Consider the following 19,829-nt stretch of genomic DNA (forward strand, 5'->3'; position numbering starts at 1 on the left):
ATCCCAGAATGCAACTGTACGCAGGCGCAGACCTCGTTGCCTGACAGTGGTAAACAGACGTCAGAAGGGTGTCTTCGCTTCGAGCCAAAACAAAACAAAGCAAAACAAGTCAAAAAGAGAGTGAATGGGCGAATACTTTGACCACCACAACAACCGGAAGTTTTAGAAGAATCATCGCTGGTTCAAATCGGATACTTGAAGGAAGTTATCTCCAGCTTTTGACTGACTTTTTCCCGGATTGTAAACTCTGGAGTAGCAGGGGCTTAAAGCAGCTAACGCTACGGTGGCTATCGTGGTGTTTTCAAAGTGCGGCGAGTGGGAGCCGACAGACCTCCAGGCGGACTTTCGGGGGGAAACCCCTATAGTTTGTTTCATACCTATCTAGCGGGGCAAAACCCCACCTGCGACCTGAACCTGGCTCGTGGGGATTTTGTAGCCTCTTAGAGAACCGTGTCGCGCGGCAGAAGAGTGCAGAAACATGGCAGATGGTGACACGCGCCTGGCCGCAATGTGGCGGATCGTACAGACCTGAGGCACGGACCTTTTTACTTACGCGGCATTTCTGTTGTTTTTACATTTTAGCGCCGCTAACATCATATTACAGTAACTACAATCGGTTTCTCGGATTTGGATTTTTTTTTCCTAAACTTCTTTTGGGAGCGTACTCATTTTTGGGAACGCAGGGGCGGCTGGAGGAGTCCCAGAACTGTTTGTACACTTGGGGCAGCGCAGCCGGCTTCTGACTTCTTCAGCGGACGAACATTTTTCACTATCAACTCCCAGCAATTTGTGAGTTAAAGCCAATTTGTTTTAACATAAAGAAGAAAAAAAGAAGTTTCCCCGTTTTAGCCCCCCTTGTTGAGAGCCTGTTGTTTACAAATATAGGGGCTCCCCCCTCCAAGAAAGCTGCTTTGGTCAGCTAATCCCAGTTTTTCTAGTTTTACCGTAAATCATCACGTGTGTTGACAAATTCTCTACAAAGTGTTTCGATTAATTAATCAAATCTAGTAGTTTTTAAATAGTTTGTATCTGAATGAAAACGTTGAATTAGGATTATTTGTTTGTTCATTTCTTTTCCTGTAAAGCCCTGCGGATCCAGATGTGCTGTGCGTCTTTCCGCCACTTTTGTTTTTATTTCATTCAAACAAAGGGGCTCCCGTCGCAGCCCTCTTTCACTCCATATAAGTCGGAAGGTTTATGATAGTTACTATTAAGGAGATTATTTTGGTTCCCTAATCTCCAATCTGAGGATTAACTGAGGCCATTGGTGTGTCCAGATAATTGCATCTCCTTTGACCCCCCCGCCGGGTGGCAGATCTATTTTGTATAGTGGTAAAGTTTTTTTTTGACTTAAAACCCTTAGCAGTGGATGTTGTGAAGTTTTTTTTTTATTTTTACTTTTTGAGAGCGCCGCCATGGAGGAGTCATCGATGCCCGCCATTGACCCAGATTTCGAGCCGCAGAGCAGACCCCGCTCCTGCACGTGGCCGCTCCCGAGACCCGACATCTCCACCGTCAAAGCGGAGGGGGCGGACGGCGCCGAGTCCACCGCCGGGACCCCGCCCGCGGACGAGGACAAGCCCGAAGCGCAGCAAATCACGTCCGAGCCCGAGAAAGCTGGAGCCGCGGCGGAGGGCGGAGCCATCGCGGGGGTGGGCGGGGTCAGCGCCGCGTCACGCAAAGGATCTTCCCGACGGAACGCGTGGGGGAACCAGAGCTACGCGGATCTGATCAGCCAGGCCATCGAGAACTCTCCGGAAAAGAGGCTAACGCTGGCCCAGATCTACGAGTGGATGGTGAAAACTGTGCCTTACTTCAGAGATAAAGGAGACAGCAACAGCTCCGCCGGGTGGAAGGTCAGTGAGACATCCAGCGTGGAAGGTCTGAATTACACGCAGGACCAAAAACTCAACTCGAGTTTTGAAACTGGCAGTTGAACTTCAAACCATGATCCCCCAAAACAAGTGTCAATCCAAATAACTACCGGACTTTAAGCTAAAAATGCCATGAAAAACTACTCAAATACTGAGTATCTGTACCCCTCAAATGGATGGAAGCAGACTAAGAAATAGATTCCTATTCCTAAGTCTTTCCTATTTTTATTCTTTTTGACCAGAATTAGCATATCAAACCTTTTAGTTATATTAATAAAGGTATGGGTAAATAAATGTAAAAAATATATATAAGATATAGAGAAAATGTAACAGAGTATGTTTTTGTTCAATGGAGAATGCAGTTTGAAAAAGCTATTCTTAGTGATGTAGAAGCTACAGTGAGCAGAACACAGACTCTCTGCTCCATTCTGATCCACTTTCAACAGTTAGATCAGTGTACGTCTTTGTTTTCCTCGTCTGAGCTGGAATCTGGATCAAAACTGAACGGCTGGATAGCTCCAACATTGCTCGCCATTTTTGTTGTACTATTAATGTTAGGTTGGGGGTGTGAGGGATTTTCCACACGTTGAAGTAAAAGGGTAGATGTATACGTTTTACTTCAGGGAAAGTAAATCACAATCCACCAGAGTAGGTTTTATTTCCTTTTTCCTGCCTTACAGACAAGTCATGTTCTTGTTAGCTGGTGCTAGTTTGAATATGCAAATTTGTTAAAAGATTTGTCTTTGATAATAACTGAAACATACATTTTTTTAAATATTAATTGAGTTTGTTTATTTTTCTTAATATTTAGTGAATAGGTGATGGTTTAGATGCTTTGGCTTCTTTAAAGTTTCATTCATTTTGGTTATTCTTTATAAAATAAGAATTCTTTTGGGGGGAAAGTAGATCCACTCAGGATTAATTTTATGTTTTATGTGCTTGTTTGCAGAATTCAATTCGCCACAACTTATCTCTGCACAATAAGTTCTTGAGGGTGCACAATGAGTCAACAGGAAAGAGTTCCTGGTGGATGCTCAACCCGGAAGGGGGGAAGACCGGGAAGGCTCCTCGCCGGCGTGCAGCCTCCATGGACAACAGCAGCAAGCTGCTGAAGAGCCGCATGCGGGCCAAGCAGACCAAGAAGCAGGCGGGAGCGGCCAGCTCCGGGGGGGCGCTGCAAGGCGACGGCAGCACGGGCTCGGCGGGGGCCGACAGCCCCAACTCTTCCCAGCAGTATTCCAAATGGGGGGTGAACAGCAGCAGCCCGTCGTCTCGCGGCAGTCTGGATGACGGCGACATGTGGAACACCTTCCGCCCGCGCACAAGCTCCAACGCCAGCACGCTGAGCGGACGCCTGTCGCCCATCGCTCCCGGGCAGGAGGACGATGACAACCTGCCCGACGATGGGATACTGGGGAGATACACCGCCAGCAGCCTGACCCCCACCCTCACGGAGACCCTTATGGAGGAGCTAGATATGATCGACCACCTTACCCTGATGACGGGGCAGCAGGGAGGGGCCAGTCCCAGCACCGCCCCACCAGCACCCCCCACCCCACTCCCCTCTGCCTCCACCCTGCTGCCAAGAGGCTCCAGCTTCCCCTCCTTCCATCAGCTGCAGTCATCCAGCCTCTCACAGGCCCCCCCTCACAGCGGGGCCCAGGCCCCCGTCTCTCTGTGTGGACCCAGCAGCAAAGACGCCACCACCTTCAGTAACTCTCTGTTCAACCCCATCCCCAGCTCTGCCTCCAGTGGGGGCAGCACTTACGGTACCCACGTACCCTCCAGCCTGGAGGCGCTGCTCACCTCCGACTCCCCGCCCCCAAGTGATATTTTGATGGCTCAGGTAGACTCCCTCCTCCCCAGCACTGGAGGTGTGGGGCAGATGGGTCTGAGCGCATCTGCAGGGGGCATGAGGCCCAAACCCAACCAGCTGCTGCTGGGCAAAGGGCTGGAGCCAAACGCCGTGGCTCCCATGGCGCTGCAGCCTCGGATGCAGCAGCAGCAGCAGCAGCAGCAGCACCACATTCACCAGCAGCACCAGCACCACTCCCACATGAGTTTGGGGATGATCCTTTCAGGCCTATCCCAGGACCCGCCTCAGCTCTCCACTCTCAAAGACCAGCACGCCCCGGCCGTGGGTTCTCATCACGCGTCGCCCGTGGGCGCCGTCAATCCCAGCATGAACCTGCAGGGGATGAGTCCGTTCGGAGCTCCGTCCTGCTTCCCCACCTCTCAGGACCGGCTGCCCACTGACTTGGACATGGACATGTTCACGGAAAACCTGGACTGTGATGTGGACTACATTATCAACAGTGACCTCATGGATGGAGACGGCATTGATTTTAACTTTGACCCCATACTGCCTGGAGGCCAAGGCTACGCTGGGCCGGCCACCACGCAGGGCTCGGCCCACAGCTGGGTTCCCAGCTAAGGCTTTCACACAAAGCTAGCCAGGTACGCTGACTTTTCTGCCGGTTCTGTTTTTGATCTAAGAAGCAAAATCTTTAAACTGAGTTGAATGTTTTAGTTACTTTCTTAGAAATCTTTGGCCTCTGATGTCAAAATGTTTCTGCTCTTTGAGCCGCAGCACAAATGACCTAAAAATCCTTCTGTTGTGTTGCAGAAAACCGATCTCCAATCAGCCCAACCTGGAAGAATGACAGAACAAGTGGTGCACCTCCCCTCCCCACTGGCTGAAGACACTTTTCAAAGACTAAAACTTTCTATTGGACTTCAAAACAGCGAACCCGGGCCTCCCCCATGTCATGTGCCAATACATGCAGCGGACAGGCTACAAACAACTATGCAGACCTTTTCTCCGTTTCCCTCCTCTTTGAAACCATTTTTCATAACTTCTTAAACTGATTTTTTTTTTTTTTAAAGATGCGTGATTAATCATTTTTGGAGTGAAAAGACTGCTCCTCTGCTGGAGGTTTACATTTCATTCGTGTTTCTCCACGCTAGCTTGTGGGTGAATACGGTACCCCTGATGTCAGAAATGGCCAGTTTTGTGCTCACTCTTGTTTTTTTTGTTTTTGTTTGTTTTGACCGAATGCTGTTGGATCAACTGAATGAGGTTCACACACTATGCTGCAAAGTTCTCTAGAGACAGAGGAGTCAGGAGGAACACTAAGACTGTCTTTATTATGGAAAGCAAAGACAGGGCAACTTCATCTCAACCAGATCCCAGATTTTCTTTGTTGTTTTTTTCAGCTCTTTTGTTGAAACATGGCGGCTCACAAGTTAAGAATACCTGCAGCTCGGCAATTTTAACTGGAGTCCGGTGTGTTAAGGTAGATGTCAGTTAGATGTGTGTATGTTTTATTTGATTTTTTAACCCCAGGTTTTCACTTAAACTAACAAAAGTAAAGAAATGTACTTTGTGAATTTATGCAAGGGGCATTCAAGGATGAATCTCTCGATTAGGCCAAGTGTTTTGCTGTCAAAGATAGAAAAGTGCCTCCACAGACTCATCTTTTTTTTCCCCTCCTCTTTTCTCCTTGACTTTGTGTGTTTTCAAAGCACTTAGGTCTCCTGTAACACAGGAACCCCAAATTCCAAGAATAAATCCAGGTAATTTAGAGAAAGAAAGAAAAGAATATATGATCCTGTTGCACACGTACCTAATGGCACACTATGCATAATTGTTTGGGCAGATAAATAATATCTTGAAGGAAATTTAAAAGTATATATATTTGAAGAAGGCTTTTACTTTGAAAAATTTCCTTTTAAAACGATGGGGCATATCCTCTCACACTTTAATTCCCATTACTAACAAGAAAACAATAATTCACAGTGTGAGAAGAACAAAAGAAAGAATATATTTGACTATAGTTTTAACACAATTTAGATGAAAATGATCATATCTATGAATATAATACTAATGGGAGGTCATTTTCTAGGTTGAATTGGAGGATGAATTATCCGTTTAGCTGCAATATTCTATGCTTTTATATTTGTAAAGGATGAGATGCACATAGAGGTTTTTTTTTACATAACCAAAGGAACACTAATAATTGCATTTGCATGGCATCTGGGGAGCGCTTAGGCCTGACACAGTATCCTTGGTGTACATAAGCTTTGCAAAAGAAGACTTTTGGAAAACGTTGAATATCATGTTGAGTAAGATTCCCAACCATCTGCCTCGCACTTTTGATTTACTCCCAGTAAAAAAAAAAAAGGAAGGCATCGTTCAAAAATTTTCAAAAAAGAAAACCAGTGCGCAGATGTGAGGCTAAATATTTAAAGACAATTTTACTTTGCACAATTATTGTTGCAGCAGACTGGAAATCAAGAAGCCACGACTATGGTGTGTTTTAAAGGAGACGTGTCAGTCTTAAAAAGAGCTGATCTCAAAGTTTTATTCTACTTTTTCTGTGTTTATTTTTTTTATTTTTTGGATAAGTGTACATTAGCTGTCATGTATATCAGTACTAGCTCATTCCTTTATTTTGTTCAGGTTGTTGACTGCCAGTATTTAAAACACTAGAGCATGACCTTATTCTGTAGCAAGACTTCATTTTGTCATCTTACCTCCGTTGAAGACGTTTGTGTTGGTTTTGTCTTTTTATTTTGTGACATGATCTCCCTGCAGGTTCGACTTTCACTGTAGCTGTGTGGAAATTAGTCCCATGTGTATAAAGCGTTCTCCTTTTTTCTCTCATTTGATTTTTCTCAGAATGGTGCTAGATGATGTGACGTATCCACAGTACTCAAATATGCATATCAGGGCCTTTGAATTTACTCTGTAACACACAGAATCTTAATTATTGTTTAGATTTATCACACAATAAGCAATAGTTACCAATCTTTGTTTCTTTTTTTGTAATGCTTTTATATGTATGAACATCTGGCTACCTTAATCTAAAAAAAGACCAGTTTGTTAAAATAAGATGGGTTTTCTTGTCATCAGTCCTAATTGATTATTTTGCATGAACCATACAACTTTGCTGTTCCTCAGCTGAAAGCCTATTGTTGTTTTTTTAACTTAAGGCTGCAGTGTCTGCTTCTTCTTTAGTTTACGGTTACTGCCTTGAAGTAGTGCTTCACCTCTAATGTTCATTTACCTGATTATCTTTTTTTTTCTTCATTCACCTTTATGTAGGAGCTAGTTTCTGTATTTTAAAAACATTTTTAAACACAGGTCCCATTTTTTGTAGTATAGAGAAAAGGCAGTTCTTTTTCTATTAGAGAGGGGAGGGAGGGTCATGAGTTGTGCATAAGCCAATTGTTTAATATTTTAAAATTGCATTAATATTTTTTCCTCTCGTTCAGCTTTTTCCCTTTTATTTCTATACATTGTAAAGTCAGCCAGAGATGACAAACGGCTCTGAACTGCAGAAATCAATAAACTCTAACCCGACTTGTTTTGTCACACTCATTTGTTGTTCTGGTTTTACACGCTAGAGGGCGCTGTTGCACAGGAAGAGGGCGCCAATTAAAAACTAATGCACGTGACAGAAAATCCCAAGAATTCCGTTTTAAACCTTGTGCTATCCTATGACCCCACCCTTACATTAACGTGTTGTTCCTACCATGACAAAGGTGGATAAAGGTGGAAAGATTTCATGTAATCCATGGACACCAGTGAAGATCACAAATCATTGAAGAAAAACGGTTCAGAGCACTGTCTAGTGGGTCAAGATGACCCAACTCCCAATGGTAAAGTGCCTAAGATAGCACAAGGGTTACAAGTGGGTCAAAGTGTTTATGTTAAAAATTATAATCCACATATAACTATGATTTGAGGAAAAAATGTAAACAACACATAAATCAGTGAGTGTTTTCATCTTCGATGGATTTTTTTCCCTTCAAAAATGCAATCTTATCTTTCTTAATTTCCCAAAGGAAAACCTTATTTCTTAATCGGTTATGTTCAAATCATTTACTTTGCTGTTAAATTCCTACATAATGCCCTTTGAACCATCTAAAGAAATCAAACACACCAAAAACTCCGTAAGTAAAAATAACCAAACTCCTGAATTAGAAAGGGACTAACCTTTTACTGGGTCATTTTGACTCAGGAAAAAAGACAAAATGGGTTAAAATGGTTCCATTATAAACCAAAAAAAAAACAAGAATTGTGTTAAAAATAAGCCAAGAGTTTTAAGACTGTGGCGTAACACAGCAAATGTTTTAACCCTTGTGCTATCTTAGATGACCCCACCCTTACTTTGACGTGTTCTCCCTACCATGACAAAGGTGGATAAAGGTGGAAAGATTTCATGTAATCCATGGACACCAGTGAAGATCACAAATCATTGAAGAAAAAAGGTTCAGCGCACTGTCTAGTGGGTCTAGTTGACCCAACTCCCAATGGTAAAGTGCCTAGGACAGCACAAGGGTTAATATAATTCTGCACATTACTCGTGCTATCCTTGGCACTTTAACATTGGGAGTTGGGTCATCTAGACCCACTAGACCACACGTGTCAAACTCAAGGCCCGGGGGCCAAATGTGGCCCTATATGTCATTTTATGTGGCCCGCGAGAGCATGAAAGTTTTTAATTACCTAAAACAAAAATTTGTGTGTATTTATTCATATTTAGGGGGAATTGGACTTGAAATATCGAATTGGGCAACATTAGGAGTTTAACTCTGTCAATATAACCTAACCTGACAGAATCAAATGTAAAAGGATTTATGTAAGAGTAACAAGCAAACATATGTTTTCTGTGCAACTGTAATTGTCTCTTTAAAAAGTTAGAATAAATAAATAACGAGTTATTTAACATTAAGGAATAGTTACTTTTATTTTTCATTACATTTAGTTACATGTATGAGTTATATTTGGCCCTTTGAGGACAGCCGCTTTGCTGGTGTGGCCCTCAGTGAAAATGAGTTTGACCCCCCTGCACTAGACAGTGCGCTGAACCTTTTTTCTTCAATGATTTGTGATCTTCACTGGTGTCCATGGATGACATGAAATCTTTCCCCCTTTATCCACCTTTGTCATTGTAGGAATAACACGTCAAAGTAAGGGTGGGGACATCTAAGATAGCACAAGGGTTAAACACAACAAAGAAATATTTGGTGTTTTAAAAACCAAATTTTTCAGAATGACAACAGTAGACAACATTGATTTTCATACATCTTTATAGAAAACATTTCTTCACATTTTCAAAAAAGTTTTTTTTGTCTTCCCTTAGTTTACATTTTTTTGTTGAATTTTAAATATTTTCTTTTGATAAACGTTTTCACATCCATCTGTGTCAAAGGCTCTAGCTGAGTAGCTGTGGCCCGTGAGAGTCACCCCACAGGAAAACACCCCGCTGTTTTTCCAGAAACATTTTTCAGAAATGTTACTGAAATACGGAAATACCAAGAACATGATGTGCTCTCCTTCACGCACAAGTAAAGAGGTCATCCTCCTGGTCACAGGTGGGAGTGTCTCCCAGATGCACCAGCAGCCCTCGTTCAGCTTCCAACAGTAACATCCCTCCCTCCACGTGAGCAGCGCGACAGTTTCAGCCTAAAGGCACCTGTGTTCACAGCGCTTTCGCTTTTGTCAACAGTTACTTGTTTCTTTAGTATGCTTTGCCGCCGCGTATTCTAAGTCTACGGTCGCCCTAAGCTCTACATCTACCAGGGTTCAGTACAACAAGCAGATGCTACAGTCACTCCCAGGAAAACGAAATGTACAAAAGCTGTAAAACTGAAACAAACTTAAGAAAAAAAACAATAATAATTTGACTAACAAGCTTCCAACATGGCTGTGTTTGGAAATTCTGACAAATTTGGACTTTTAAGATCAAGTTTGTTCCAAACTTACAAAACTGAGAAGACTGCATTTATTCTAACGGCGGGATTCGTTTTTTTCAGATTCAAATGACTCATTACTCAATTTACTACGCAAACACAGAAACCCCACAGAAGATGGCTCAGCTTATGCGTTTCTGAACTCCTTAGCTTGGGTACGAGTGAACGTCTTCCTGAACAGGCTGCGGTTGCAGATCTTGTACCTTCATTCAGAAATGAGGGCAGCAGAAAGCTGGAGGACCCTCTAAAGTGTACACAGACAAGAAGAAAGGCCTACAACTACGCCTTAATGTCAATACGTTTGCTACATTGGATTATAAATATATAAAGTTTGTCTTAAAAAGTGCTTATTCAAAGAAACTATAGTTGATAGTGATGCAATAACTTCCAGCAGTGTCACGGCTGTGCTTTTTTTGTGACCGGCTTCCATATGAAATGTAAGGGAGAGCAAACCTGTCAGCGTTTGCAGCGTCCTCCTGCAGCACTGACGAGGATTGTCCACAAAAAGAAAAGAAACACAAAAAGAAAAGCCCTGAACTCCCATAAACATTCATTTCAATTGTACAAAAGTTGTTTTTTTTGTTTGTTTTTTCTGTGAAAGCTTAGTTTATACAAAAGGATACTTGTCTAGCTAAAAGGAGTGTTGGCCACCGTTAACACGCTGCTTCAAAATATGAAATAAAATCAAAGCAGTTTCTTCAACACTGAACACAAACTGATAAAAATTCAAATAACTTCTAAAAAAAAATTGCACATAACCATTGAGAGTCGGGATAGACTTCACAATGAGACGAACTGCAGGAGGGATGAGCAGACGGCCTGACTTCCTGTGATAGAAAATACATTGAATCTGATAGAAAAAGAAGGAAAAAAAAAAAGCACATTCATGAGACGGAGCCCCGAACCACTGAGCTCCATTTCTGCCCCGCAGCTCCATCAATGCTGATGTTTGTCGATTCTCGCCTCTGGGTCTCCCCGCTCCCCCCAACACTTAGGTAATCATGTACTGAGTGATGGCTCTCAGTGCGTAGAGCAGCTCTGCCTGCAGCCGGGCTTCCATGATGAGTAAATTAATGTGTGTCTGCGAAAAGGAAGACAAAAGGTCCGTTAAAAAACAGCAGAGCATTTAGCTTGTCGGGAGAGGATCTGATGCAGAAAATCTTTAAGAACAACTTTTTTCAAGTTTATTAACTGAAGCATTTTGTGTCATTTGCACCTAAAGTATCCTTGCTTTCATTTTTTCCTGTTAATGTTCATTTTCACGCCCTAGCAGAGGTGTCAAACTCCAGGCCCCGAGGGCCGGCCTCCTGCTGGTTTTTCAGAAATTCTGCCTCATCTGCTGTTGATTACCTGGATCAGGTGTGTTTAGCCAATAAGGAGCTTCAATGGCAGGTTGGTTAGAAAACACGCAGGACGCCCTTGAGGCCTGGAGTTTGACACATGTGCGCCTAGAGCTCAGGACAGACATGCAGCTGCTTGTTAGGTCAGCATTTTCTCAGAACACGTTTTACATGTAGCATCTGTTATTTGTGGATTAAAATGCAAGCGTTTATAATCTGTTGTCAAAGCGTTCCCAGTGGTCTTTTAATTATGATTATGACGTTTTTAGCCAAAAAAACAAACAAACAACATAAAAACTGTCGTTTTTTTAGGACATAGTTTCTGCAGAGCGGCAGTACTCCATCAGAAACTCACCTCTGAATTGTGGGCGGGACTGTTGGCACAGAGTAAGCCCTGCCCTCACTTCCCATCATCGTTTTATTTAAACTCTCTCCTGCTAGCTTACAGGCCCTCATAGCCTCGACCTAACATTAGTGGTGCAACAAAAATGGCAAACGATATTGTATCTATCCGTACAGTTATGATCTATACTCCAGCTCAGATGAGTAAAACAGAGACGTACATGGATCTATTTGTCTGCAAGTGGATGCATCAGAATGGAGCAGAATGTAATTTTTCTGTAACAAATACAACTTTTTTCAAACAGCATTTTTTCGTCTGCTCCTGTTTTACCACGATTTAATCAAAGAAATGCTCAGAAATGCAATTTTGAGCTTAATTTTCTTTAAACGTGCCCTTCCTCATAAGAAAACTGTTAAAAACACCCAAAACACCATTTTTATTGGGTTGGGTCTTTAAGCTGCATCTGGAGCCGGAGAGAAAAACTGCAGCCAAAGTCAAGAAAGAAAAAATAGAGTTTTAGTTTTGTGTTTTCACAAGCATTCCCAAACTTGTGGCTTCACCAAAAATGTTAAGAGTACACGTGAGTATGAAAAAGAAAATGTTCCATGATAATCAAACGTGCACTGAGGCTGAACTCTGCAGAGCTCGGCCTACTTTACCCCCGTGGCTGTCACACCATTTTCAAAAAGGGAAAAACAATTTCCAGAGATCTAGAAGCAGGAAGGTGGAGAGCATTCCTCCTCCAGTGAGACTTCAATGAAACAAACTCCCTTTCAATCGTCCAGTTTGTCGCTTTGAATCTCAACATTTTACGATGAAGAACTTAAAGCGTTTACAAGCAGCAGCTGTCTGTGTGCATTAAATAGCGTCACAACTGTTTCTGCAGCTTAAAAGATAATAAAAAAAGTCTGGGATGCAACAATATTTCTAAGACCTGGGAAACATTTTCACATATTCAGAGCATGAACACCCTTGGAGGATTAAATGTCTGCACCGACACTGATGTTAAACTCTTCTTAAACTTATCTTCAGCTTTTATAGTTAAGTTATGCTCATTAACACTTTTATGATCTTTTTTGGTGTAAATGAGACGCAGATTTTTGACAGATGTGGACAGTTCCCACAAATACGGTTGACGGGAAAGACCACCTGGATTAATCCCAACAGGGTTCAGTGCGTGACGAACAACGACCACAGCTCTGAGAAGGTCACAAAAGTTGCGACGAGGTGGAGTTTCACAGGATTTTCTGCATCAACGGCTTCTTTTCCACCTGTCACTTCTGCGTTATCATCAGCCTGTGTTGGCACATCGATGCACAAGCATGTTAACAAGGCGGCCACCAGCAACACTTGTCTTCCACCTCCTGTTGCCATGTCAACAAAAGGACGTACTAATGAGCAATGTAGAGCGCGAGAACCACGCAGCCCACTCTTCAATTTCATAATGTTTTTGAAATCCAAAAAGGGGTGTTAAACATTCAATGACACATTAATGACAAATCTGTATTTGGAGGAAATTTAATGTAAAGTTTCCGAACGTTTGCGCCTCAGAGCGGACTCTTACCCGTTCAGAGCTTTTAGCGGCGGTCAAACTCAGCGGACACATCAGGGTTTTTGTGGCGTCCGGGAAACAAGCCACGGCTTTGATGTACAGCTTTAAATCTGGTTCCAGCAACTGGTTCACCTCTCCATAATCATAATCATCATAGCTGCAGAAAGGAACAAAAAGAGAGTTTTAGTTCAATGAAAAGAGGGTGTTCTGTGAGAGAATGTGGACAAGAAATGAAACAGGCGATCTCACCGGATTCCTAAAACAAAATGAATATAATTCCAGACGGCTCTCTTCAGGTCGGGGCTATGCAACGAGGGCAGGGTGGCTACACTTCTGAATCTGTCGTCCAACAGGTGCCCGATGTCCGAGTACAGTCTGTTGACCAAGGAGAAGCCGTGGTCTTCCCACGAATAGTCCTGTGGGGCCGAGCCAACGACAAACAGAGAAACACGTCAGGTAAATCCTAAACTCTGGCTCTGAGCAGAATTCTGCACAGAAAAGTTGGAAAAAAGCTGAAATGTAAAAGCAGGAAGCGCAGAAGGTGCATCAACAAGTTAGAACAGAAATAATTTAAAATTTAATGTAAAAACTCTCCACCAGATGCACACATTACTAGTATTGCTAAAATCAGATCCAAAAACCAAATGCAGTAAACACCACATTTGTGTGAACTTCTGACTGCACACACACTTCCATCTTAACATGGTTACAGCTCGCCAACATGCCCGTTACATAACACTTGTTTACCAACAGCATTAGCAGGAGTGAAGTGATCACCTGAATTCTTAACACTTGGAAACGATCTTCCTCTCGGCGGCTGAACTCCTGATAGCAAAAGTCAGGATCTGTGATAAAGCGCGACGGATCTGCGAAGCAAATCATCTCCTCCTCCTCTTCCGTGTCTAAAAAAAGAGATGATGACAGCGGAGAAGACGGAGGAATGGCATAGAGAGCGTCACTAAGTGTAGCTGATGAGTGGCAATCGCTCAAGTTTCACACCGCGTGACACGGATGTGAGGCTGCGGAGCCACAGCGGGCGAAACGTGTAAACATGTTGGGACGGCGTGAGTTACCTGTTTGCTGGTGTGTCTGCAGAAACTGCTCTTCTCTTTTGTCCCGTTCCTCCTGGGACTTCTGGATCCTCTCTCTAAGAAAGACCATCTCACAACTGGATTCCAGGGACTGCGGACAAACATTCAAAGCAATTTAGAGACGATGCTGAATAAAGCGAATAAGAAGGAAAACCGAGAAAACCATTCCTAAAACCACGGGATCTGTTCATTTAACATGAAGATCATCTTATCAATGACATTCCGGACCCTCATTATCTTCGTGAACCCACAGCAAAAATGCTCTAACTGCCATCTAAATAACATTGTGACATCATTATAAACCAGATCCAAGTCTGGTTTGTTTACCCGTCGCCGTGTTCTATGTTCAGAGGGGGCAGCAAGCGACTGAGGCACATTGGTGTTGCCGTTGGCAGCATCGTAAGGGCTGAAGGCTGGCAGCGTGTCGTTGGGAGATTTGGAGAACAGGACAAAGTCCGGGTTCACATCGCATCCACACACAAAGCTGCAGAGGGAGTGACAGTGAGCCAGGATTACCACGGCCTGCACCAGCTCTGCCAGTGACCAGCACTGCTCGCCCGCCTTCAGCAACGTCTGCAGGAGAGGGGAGAAGGAAGCATTGGTAGGTTCACCTGCACAACTGCAGAAGGATGTAACGTATCTAATCAGTCGATTGCACGGCTGCGGCTCATTGCGTTCAGGTTTAATCAACAAGCTGAAACTCAAACCAAGCAAACAAGCTGACTGATAAAGCTTTAATATTCCCATCCAGTGTAAATGTAAGATTATACATAAACGTGTATATTAAATTAGAAATACCCATCAACCTTTCACATGATTTATTTTGTGCACACTTCCTTTACTTTTGCGTCATACCTGTATATGGGAGCAGGCGGTTAGCCACGGCTGGTGGGCCAGCACCTTGTTAATGTGGTCAAGGAGACGAAGACGAGGAGGCGCTGCTTCCAAACTCTGCAGCCACAGATGGTCGCCTCCCACTCTCAGAAACTGGGCTGAGTGCAGGTACACCAGGTAGTCGCAGTGGTGTCGAGCTGCAGCCTGCAAGACAAAGCTAAGGGTTTAAACCACCAATGCACAGGACGGCATATCCATTATCGCGGTACCGTCCTGGGTATGGATCATGACTTGCACGTTAAGAAGAGCAGCTTAAATCTATTTATACAGACAACAGGTCACTGACCATGATGGCGATGTAATGGCGATATGGTAGCGGCAGGGGGCCGTCCATGTGCAGGATGTAGTGCTGTGTGCGCAGGAAGCTCTCCAGATACTGGGGGTGAGTGGCCATCTGCTGGGATACGGCGTCTACACTCCCCCTGCTGACCAGCGCCTTCATGACCAGCAGCGACACTCGGTCCTTCTCACCGTTCACCATCACCTGCAGACCCCAGAAGAAGAAATGACGTTTATTTTTAATCAAGAAACACTGCCTTAGAAAAAAGCTACTTTTATCTTATATTCAAAGGAAATACCATAAAATGTTATCCTTGTTATAAGGTTTAAAAAGTGCAGCTATTTTGCAGAATTTTTACAAATGTCGAGGGTTTCTTTCTGAAAGTTTGACGGGCCAATTGACTCAGTTAAAGGCCCCAAAGACGACAATAACAGTGAGGAAAACATAATGCTGTTGCTGGCTTTTCTCAGTAGCCAAAGCTTTTTTGGCTCAAGTCGGAGTTGCCCTTCACATTCACAGTCCACGCCATGTGATGATGGGCTCAGACTGTGCTTTGGACGAGAGTCATGTTCCACACCTTAAATCAGTGGGTCCTCACAGCACAGCAGCTGTGGTGCCATGACATGATGCCGCCAGCAATTCATAACAAACCCAAGAATCTACAGAAGTCAGGTTGGAATGGGAACCTTCAGAGCTGAAGCTGGATTAACTGCTACAGGTTGAAAGTAAAGCTGCAGAACATTTTCTAAAACAACTTTGAATTCAGATTCCTGGAGAGGAAACGTGGATATGAAAGCTGAGCATAGGAGGCCAAGAAGAGGGAATCTCAGGAGTCAAAAAGGAACGGATGAAGCCAAAAACACAAACATCCAAGCGGCTACGGGACGAGTCAGAGGCCAGGAGAAGCAGAGACCCATGCAGAGAAGTAAGCTTTTTACTACCAATCTAACCATCACGCAATGGCCTGCAGGAAAAGACGTACAGACTCACATTTAATGTAAACATACAATGGTTTGCAGCAACCTAAGTCTTTCAACAAAGATTTAAATTTAAACGCACAAAAAAACTTTCAATTTATATCACAAAACAACGGACTAGGTTACAAAAAAAAGTAATCATGTTGCTTCATTTCATTCCTGTTGGGATCTTTGGTATTCAGCAGCATTTGGCTGAAGGCTCTATGTGGTATTTGTCTTCTCCCAGGAGCGGCTGGTGTTTCCGCCCATTTCTGTGAGAAGCTCCACCTCTTGACCCATATAGGGTATTTGCTTAAATCTAAAAACAAGGTAGCGTTGTACTTGTGGAGCGAGTCAATCCTAGCATTATCGATTTTCAGCATTTCTAGAAAGCAGGAGCCCAGAGCCAACCAGGCATTTGTGAAGGGAATCAAACATGCCTGGACACAGACACTGACCTTCTCCAGTCTGTCAACACTCAAAAGTAATAGTGTGGAGGAAATGTAGAGCACACAGGTGCCTGCCAATCAAAAACGCAGAGGAGCACAGTCACACAAGTGTCTTTCTGCTAACACAAGAGTCGCTGATTAGTATGCTGAGATGCAGAATCTAGGTTACCGCTCCATCAAACACTAACTGTGTTGTACAAACCGGCACTTCAGAGGCCTCTGCTTTACAGAAAACAAACCTGAAATGTTTAAGACTTCCTGTGGGATGACCCCAGGCAAGCAGGTAATAAATAGAGTACAGTGCAGGCTGATTATTTTTTTTTACTTCATTCAATTCTACAATGGGTGAAATGCAGGTATAACTGTTCCGATGACTGATTTTTCAGCAAAAACATTAAATGGATACTTTTACTAAACACGTCTGGGCAAATCTCAGAAACAGTCAGACTGATACAGGAACTGTTGTGAGCCTTTGTAGCAGGAAATGCCGTCGCCAACACAAAAGCAGAAGATCTGAGTTACAAGCTAAAGTTTAAGGAACTTTGGACATTGGGCTTCTATCTAATATGCTGGAAGAGAAGCCGTTTCCTTAATATTAAAAGTTCAAAGGTGTCCTTTCCTCTAAAAAATAATAAAATAATCCACCTGACAACAAAGCTGGACTTCTGAAAATGATATCTTCTTATTACCTAACCTCATAAAAAGGTAATATTGGTGTGTCTGAACTTATGTAGCAACAATGATAATAATATAAGCGACCCTGCTTGATATAACAACGTGTAGTTTGGTCGGATGGATGCACACAAACCTATACAGCAACTGAAACAGATGCTTTACCAAAAACAAGGAAGCAAAAGTGTCGCACTTGCATTTCTTTCAAATGATGTCACTATAGACCTGTATTTAAAAGAAATGTCAACGATATCATCTGCATCTGTAACCCCGATAGGTGTATATTGATCAGAAAGAGGCATGAGGCAGGGTTTAAATGAAAGCCAGGGGGTGACGTCAGAGGATAGGAAAGATGCAGGAAGACAAAGAGCGTCTTTATGGCTGTATGACAAAACACCAGCACTGTACAAACAGCAACACAAAGAGGAGTATGGCTCTAAAAACACCGCAAAGGAGAGGGAAAATAATGCCAGCAGTCTTCCAAGGATGCATGTGTGTTTGTGTGCTGCAAGTGTGTGATGGACTGCAATGGGGGGGGGTGCACTGCAGATATAGAGGGACATTCAATCTGCATTCCAACTCAGCCTGAAGGGGGTCCGTCCTTATCATGCTCTGCTGTACCAGCGGCTCAGGCTCCCTTCCCCTCACCCCACTTTCAGCACCGGAAACAAGCGGCCAGAGCTGATTTAGGTTCTGCAACCTGAACTCGGGGAGTCAAAGCAACCAGCTGCAACCCCCCCAGTGCAGCTTGCAGAGGGGCAGAAGTGGGGAGGAATAAGAACTGCACAGACCAGTACAACCAAGACTAACAGTTTTTTTCAGGACAGACCAGAACCAGTGGGCATCAGATCAACAACTGGACCCCAGTAAACACAGCAGAAGGGGGGAGGAGGAGGAGATGCAGGTTCAAACATGCCTCTCTGATGTGGTCTCGTTTATTTTCAATCAAGTGAGTGTGGATTATGAAAGAACGGGGACATGCCTACTGATGTATACGTGTAACATCCAACTGATTCTATCCAAAACGGTTACAGGACTTGTTCAAAACAGTGAAAGGCAATGAAAGGTAGCAGAGTCAACAACACATTTGCCTGTTTTTTTCCATTTGTGGATATGAGCTGCAGCCACTAGGACTTTGTTGGATTATGACCGGAACAGCGCCCTCTTTCTGTTGCAAGTTGAAAAACACCAGCAAAGGAGAAAAACAACTTTGATTGGCACCCCAGTTCAGAAAAAAAACAGCGCAATAAAAAAATAACTTACACTTTTTAAAAAAAGCATCATTTACTGACATAAAGAAGTTAATGTAAATAAATCCAACCTTTTCTTTACTGAGGACGACATGCATTAACTGATGGGGTTTAACTATAATAAGCAGAGATATTCAATACCATTGCAATACTTTATATTCTCAAAACTCCTCACATGATGATGTCATCCTCACCTGCAGCTTTCTCCTCACTGCACCATCTAAACCACTAACGACACTTTGCTCATTTTTAACAGGACACGTCAAATTCTAGTCTAAAAACCAAGATCGTTTTTTGTCACTCCGGCGGAAAACACTTAAATGAAACCGTTTGTCGTACTTTTGGCGTTGTCACGTGACCATTAATCACCAAGAAAGATCTGTTAAGTCCGAGCACGGCGGGTTTTGGCTTAATGTCAACTAATAACAGTGAGACTATGCGAGCTTTACGTGACGCTTGAGCAGCTGGGGATGGAAACCGCAATCTTTGTTTGAGCTGCTGAGGAAAAGTAGCAGGCCATAGACATTAATTACAACATTAATAACGCTTTTTATTTTCCAAACTCCAGTAAAGCGCTCGTTTTGGGAACAAGCTAGCAAAGTTAGCAAGTTATAGGAGAAGTTTCTCCTTTGCTAGCGACAGCTAACTGTAGTTCCAGATGAACTTAGCTGAACATATATTTTAAAAAAGGTTTACGGACTAAAAACATCCAAGTCATACAATAGTTTTTAACCCAAATGTTGCTCAAAACACGGCTATTTCGAGTTTAGAAAGAGAGATCTAACACAAATGGAGAAAACTGGTTTTCTTTGCTATGTACTACATCGGCCGGACAAATGAATGAACAGGATCCGCTACTACACTGTTAGCTGCCATCGTCATTTGTCCGAATCATCAGACATTTGTTTGCCTCAGAAATGTAAAGGTGGCTCACCTGCTTCTGTACTCGCTGGCACTGCGATCTTAAGCGATACTCCATTTTATTCGTGCAGATGATCATTTTCCAAAACGAAAATTGAGGGGGGAAAGTATACTATTTCATTGATACGGCTGGAGTTTCCCTGGGTGCTCTCGGAGTCAGCTAACAAAGCGCAGTCGAGCACTGGCTGCAGCCAGCCTGTCTGAAGGCTGCAGGTCGAACTAAGCGGAGAGAAAAGCTTCCCAGAGCTGAGCTGACAGCTCCAGTAACAGTGTGGCCAATCAGAGCGCGGGGGCGGAGCTAAGGGGAAGCTCTTGTAATGTTAATGAACATCTGCAAGGAAAAAAAACACAGCCAGCGAACAGAGGAGAAAACAGGCGAAGGCAGAGAGACGACGTGAGGGTCGGACCAGTTCCTCACAATTGTTTAGGAGAAGATGTTGTTTTTG

At 43.4% G+C, this 19,829-nt stretch overlaps 2 protein-coding genes across 6 annotated transcripts; one reads left to right on the top strand and one right to left on the bottom strand.

The window, feature by feature from the left end:
- On the top strand, positions 1 to 7,239 carry foxo4 (forkhead box O4). The gene is made up of 4 exons (XM_023959066.2): positions 1 to 789; positions 1,407 to 1,856; positions 2,824 to 4,331; positions 4,501 to 7,239. The coding sequence occupies exons 2-3, from the start codon at positions 1,416 to 1,418 to the stop codon at positions 4,306 to 4,308; spliced, it is 1,926 nt and encodes a 641-aa protein (XP_023814834.1). The 5' UTR covers positions 1 to 789; positions 1,407 to 1,415; the 3' UTR covers positions 4,309 to 4,331; positions 4,501 to 7,239.
- A 1,715-nt stretch (positions 7,240 to 8,954) lies between these two features.
- On the bottom strand, positions 8,955 to 19,618 carry sesn4 (sestrin 4). Of its 5 annotated transcripts, none has more exons than XM_011479995.4 (9): positions 19,397 to 19,618; positions 15,142 to 15,339; positions 14,817 to 14,999; positions 14,289 to 14,534; positions 13,944 to 14,052; positions 13,648 to 13,772; positions 13,120 to 13,286; positions 12,883 to 13,027; positions 8,955 to 10,716 (listed from the first exon to the last, which is right to left on the bottom strand). In XM_011479995.4, exons 1-9 carry the CDS (start codon positions 19,460 to 19,462, stop codon positions 10,627 to 10,629), a joined length of 1,329 nt encoding a protein of 442 aa, XP_011478297.1. In that variant the 5' UTR covers positions 19,463 to 19,618; the 3' UTR covers positions 8,955 to 10,626. The 5 variants fall into 5 exon arrangements, with proteins under 5 accessions (XP_011478297.1, XP_078810182.1, XP_078810183.1 ...); XM_078954056.1 differs by having other exon boundaries at positions 15,142 to 15,347; positions 19,396 to 19,606; XM_078954057.1 differs by lacking the exon at positions 19,397 to 19,618 and adding an exon at positions 18,657 to 18,794.
- Between the last annotated feature and the right edge of the window lie 211 nt (positions 19,619 to 19,829).

The sequence above is a fragment of the Oryzias latipes genome, chromosome 10 (assembly GCF_053564925.1).
Source record: "Oryzias latipes strain Hd-rR chromosome 10, Olatipes_Hd-rR_3.1".
Taxonomy (NCBI): Eukaryota; Metazoa; Chordata; class Actinopteri; order Beloniformes; family Adrianichthyidae; genus Oryzias; species Oryzias latipes.